The sequence below is a fragment of the Acipenser ruthenus genome, unplaced genomic scaffold, assembly GCF_902713425.1.
Source record: "Acipenser ruthenus unplaced genomic scaffold, fAciRut3.2 maternal haplotype, whole genome shotgun sequence".
Lineage (NCBI taxonomy): Eukaryota > Metazoa > Chordata > Actinopteri > Acipenseriformes > Acipenseridae > Acipenser > Acipenser ruthenus.
Genome location: NW_026708340.1, coordinates 37,501 through 42,673, shown reverse-complemented (window position 1 = coordinate 42,673; position 5,173 = coordinate 37,501). Strand labels below are relative to the sequence as shown.

General features: G+C 43.4%; 1 protein-coding gene across 2 annotated transcripts in view; it reads right to left on the bottom strand.

The window, feature by feature from the left end:
• Positions 1 to 670: 670 nt before the first annotated feature.
• LOC131731658 (interleukin-2 receptor subunit beta-like) overlaps positions 671 to 5,173 on the bottom strand; it is a 27,273-nt gene continuing 22,770 nt past the window's right edge. For both annotated transcript variants that reach the window (XM_059020910.1, XM_059020909.1), the window contains exon 10: positions 671 to 3,486. In XM_059020910.1, coding sequence (XP_058876893.1) covers positions 2,833 to 3,486 — 654 coding nt within the window. In that variant the 3' untranslated portion in view covers positions 671 to 2,832. The remainder of the gene's footprint in view (positions 3,487 to 5,173) is intronic.

Genomic DNA, 5,173 nt, shown 5'->3' with positions numbered 1-5,173 from the left:
TCCACTAGAAGTCTTTCTCAGCGTCTTCAGTGTAAATTCAATGGCAAACGTTTCCACTAGAAGTCTCTCTCAGCGTCTTCAGTGTAAATTCAATGGCAAACGTTTCCACTAGAAGTCTCTCTCAGCGTCTTCAGTGTAAATTCAATGGCAAACGTTTCCACTAGAAGTCTCTCTCAGCGTCTTCAGTGTAAATTCAATGGCAAACGTTTCCACTAGAAGCCTTTCTCAGCGTCTTCAGTGTAAATTCAACGGCAAACGTTTCCACTAGAAGTCTTTCTCAGCGTCTTCAGTGTAAATTCAACGGCAAACGTTTCCACTAGAAGTCTTTCTCAGCGTCTTCAGTGTAAATTCAATGGCAAACGTTTCCACTAGATGTCTTTCTCAGCGTCTTCAGTGTAAATTCAATGGCAAACGTTTCCACTAGAAGTCTCTCTCAGCGTCTTCAGTGTAAATTCAATGGCAAACGTTTCCACTAGAAGTCTTTCTCAGCGTCTTCAGTGTAAATTTCTTTCTCAGTGTCTTCTAGTGGAAACGTTTGCCATTGAATCCATGAAGTTTCTGTTAGTATTTATTTACTACAATATAGAAAAATAAGCGCTACGTTAACAAAGGAAGCTGGAAGAATAAAACTCACTAGAATTTAAATATTATTATTATTTATTTCTTAGCAGACGCCCTTATCCAGGGCGACTTACAATCGTAAGCAAATACATTTCAAGTGTTACAATACAAGTAATACAATAAGAGCAAGATAAATACAATGACTTTGGTTCAAGCAGACTACAAGTGTGACAAAACACAATTCAATACTACAGCAGATAACAGTGACAGTGATAGTTACATCAGGTAACTAGATGTATAATAGATATATATATATATTTTTATAACATACATATTTGTCCGCTACAGATAGCAACTATTCCATGACATCAGCAGCACAAGATTACTCCTAATTTTAACATCATGTTTATAACCCGCTTAATGATTCTACATCCGCGTCTTCCATAGGTGTCTCCTATGCAGCTGTGAACTTGCTGGGCTAAGACTATAGCTCCCAGCATGCCTCTGCACCCGCGGCCATGGTGAGGCATGCTGGGAGCTGTAGTTCTTTAACTACAATGAGCTATGCTATATCAGAAATTGTGCCGATGTTAATAAGAGGTGAGAGAATGGATTTTAAAGATGGTCAGCGCTCCTTTAAAGGGAGAGACCAGCGATACTGTTAATAAAGCTAATAAGAGGTGAGAGAATGGATTTTAAAGATGGAGCTGTAGTTCTTTATGCTGTGGGCTCGTATCACAAGCGATACAGACCTCTATTACGATGCAATGGATGTTAAGAAGTGAACATTATTCAGCAGCTTTCATTGGACTCTATGAAGCTGAGGGAGTTCATTCTATATAGAGGGGGTGGAATTCAATATGTTAACAAGGGAACATTATTCAGCAGCTTTCATTGGACTCTATGAAGCTGAGGGAGTTCATTCTATATAGAGGGTGTGGAATTCAATATGTTAACAAGGGAACATTATTCAGCAGCTTTCATTGGACTCTATGAAGCTGAATCAGTTCATTCTATATAGAGGGGGTGGAATTCAATATGTTAACAAGGGAACATTATTCAGCAGCTTTCATTGGACTCTATGAAGCTGAGGGAGTTCATTCTATATAGAGGGGGTGGAATTCAATATGTTAACAAGGGAACATTATTCAGCAGCTTTCATTGGACTCTATGAAGCTGAATCAGTTCATTCTATATAGAGGGTGATGCTGCTAAACTTTTGTCCACAGCTGTACATGATGTATCGTAATAGAGGTCTGTATCGCTTGTGATACGAGACCACAGCATAAAGAACTACAGCTCCCAGCATGCCTCACCATTGCCGCGGGTGCAGAGGCATGCTGGGAGCCGTAGTTCCTTATACAGGGCGTTGTTAACTTTTGCTGTATATAAAGATTAGGATCGTTTTTGTGTTTTTTCTCCGTCCCCATATGAGGTCACCATGGATGACAGGAAATAAGCAGTTTTACGAACGAAATCAAGCCTTTAATATTAAACAGTAATTTCATTCATATAAACAGACACAACAACAACACAAAAATGAAATACATATATATGAAAAAAAGAACAATTTTAAAATATTTCTTTTTTTTTTTTTCAAAGCAGCTTCACAAACATTCAGATTCGGTTACAATTTCTTCGTTCACGCAGCAGAAGATAAACTTGCACTAGCTTATAAAATGGTCATTCTTTCTAATCATATTTCGTATATATACACACATGCATTTCCTGCAAGCGTCGCTAGGTGGTGCTACTGGACAATATCAAAGTCAATTTTCACTGGTCAGCGTTTACCTGAATTTTTAATTGCTTATAAGTTCCGTAAAAACACTATAATGAATGGAAACCAGACTCCTATCGCACAGCAGTGTGATCCAGTCCAGGTTTTACTGCTACCAGCTTGATCAGCCCCCAGTGTGTCTAGCTAACAAGCTCAGGTGTGTCTGATTATTAAACTCCCAGTGAAACCAGGACTGGATCACACTGCTGTGCAGCGGGAGTCTGATTCCCAGCCCTGTAGATAGACTTTGGTTGAAGGAGGTTTGTAGCTGATTTTATAGTGAAGAGAGCTACAGGATATTGCTGGGAACTGTGGGATATTTAGACAGAGAGATCAGGGATGGGAATCAGACTCCTATCGCACAGCAGCGTGATCCAGTCCAGGTTTTATTGCTACCAGCTTGATCAGCCCCCAGTGTGTCTAGCTAACAAGCTCAGGTGTGTCTGATTATTAAACTCCTAGTGAAACCAGGACTGGATCACACTGCTATATCAGATCGGCTTATTGAGATTTTGAAGATCCTTCACGGACATGTAATCGACCACCGTGGGTGGGATCTTCAAAGGAGACGCATTGAAAAGAGCACCCCCTGGTGGACCGGAAGACCCCGCGGCCAGAGCAGTGAAATCGATAGCAGGGAAGGGGAACTGTCCATGTGGGAGAAACCAACTAGCCGGGAGGGTGCTGGGAAACGGGAGGGGGGTGGAAACGGCATGGGGCGGCCCGTTCAGATCGGGGCTCTCCTCGCTGGACCCGCTCTCCAGTCCGAATCCCGAATCGGGATCCAAGCTCTCCTGGTTTTCCCAGTTTTTCCCCGGATCTTGCTCCAGGTTTTCCAGCCGCTCGTAGGATTCCGCCACGCTGGTGTCCGAGTTCCGGTCCGCGGGTTCGTAGCTGAAGTACACCGGGCAGGAGTCGATCTCCAGGGAGCCGGGGTATTTGGAGTAGAAGTAGCCCATGTTGGAGAAGCCTCCGGAGGAGGAGGAGGAGGAGGAATCGCAATTCTTGCCCCACTCTCGACACCCCGATCCCGGGCACTCCTTCTCGAAGGAGCCCTTCACCTCGAAGACTTCCACCAGAGAGATTTTGGTGTTGGATTCGTCTCCGGTGTAGGACTCGGGTGAGAACATGGGGCTGAGCCACTTCTGAAAGAGATTCAAAACACAGAGAAGGCTTTATTAAGAGACTGGAGAAATACTGAGAAAACCAGAATTCATTCGATAGCAAACGCTTCCAGTAGAAGTCTCTCTCAGTGTCTTTACAATGCTTCCCTATGCTTTACCAGACCTCTCTGTGCTTTACAATGCTTCCCTATGCTTTACCAGACCTCTCTGTGCTTTACAATGCTTCCCTGTGCTTTACCAGACCTCTCTGTGCTTCACAATGCTTCCCTATGCTTTACCAGACCTCTCTGTGCTTTACAATGCTTCCCTATGCTTTACCAGACCTCTCTGTGCTTTACAATGCTTCCCTATGCTTTACCAGACCTCTCTGTGCTTTACAATGCTTCCCTATGCTTTACCAGACCTCTCTGTGCTTCACAATGCTTCCCTATGCTTTACCAGACCTCTCTGTGCTTTACAATGCTTCCCTATGCTTTACCAGACCTCTCTGTGCTTTACAATGCTTCCCTGTGCTTTACCAGACCTCTCTGTGCTTTACAATGCTTCCCTATGCTTTACCATGCCTCTCTGTGCTTTACAATGCTTCTCTATGCTTTACCAGACCTCTCTGTGCTTTACAATGCTTCCCTATGCTTTACCAGACCTCTCTGTGCTTTACAATGCTTCCCTATGCTTTACCAGACCTCTCTGTGCTTTACAATCCTTCCCTATGCTTTACCAGACCTCTCTGTGCTTTACAATGCTTCCCTATGCTTTACCAGACCTCTCTGTGCTTTACAATGCTTCCCTATGCTTTACCAGACCTCTCTGTGCTTTACAATGCTTCCCTATGCTTTACCAGACCTCTCTGTGCTTTACAATGCTTCCCTATGCTTTACCACACCTCTCAGTGCGTTGTAATTGCTTGTGATGACGTAGTTTTATTCTCTGAAGCTGGTTTGCTTTAAAGGAAGTATGAACTCAGGGCTGCGGTTTCGATGTGGAAGTTAAAGGGCAAGTCGTTTTTTTTAAATGTGTGACGACACAGTCTTGAAACCACAGTTGGAGTCCTTGGCAATAATTTTTTTTCGTGTTCCAACTTCTGGTCTGTGTTTTTTTTTTGTGGTCAAACGCTATCTTGAAAATGACTCAGAGTACAGGGAAGGTAGGAAACAGTGGGGGGGTTTTGGTTTTTTTTTTGAAGAGGAAAAGAGTTTGAATTTTGAGAATAAATATCGAGGACTCTGAGAAGCGATCGTCTTGATTAAATCAACGTCTGTTTCAATGCTGAAATCGGTTTTGACTCGCAAGCTTGTAAAAGGGAGATATGGGAAAGCGTATTAAAAAATAAACCATGGCAGACTGACCCTTAGAAACGTGTCCAATTTTAAAAGCATTTTAAGGCAGCTACAACGGGGTGAGGCTGGTAGAATGGGACCACAGTGTGCTAACTATACCCTCAATGATCTTCAATGGCAGACAGACAGACAGCGGCACTGCAATGGCTCTGTATTACACTGAGGGGGCAATGGTAGCACAAGTATAGGGCAGCTACAATGGGGTGAGGCTGGTAGAATGGGACCACAGTGTACTAACTATACCCTCAATGATCTTCAATGGCAGACAGACAGACAGCGGCACTGCAATGGCTCTGTATTACACTGAGGGGCAATGGTAGCACAAGTATAGGGCAGCTACAATGGGATGGGTACGGATAGACAGACAGACA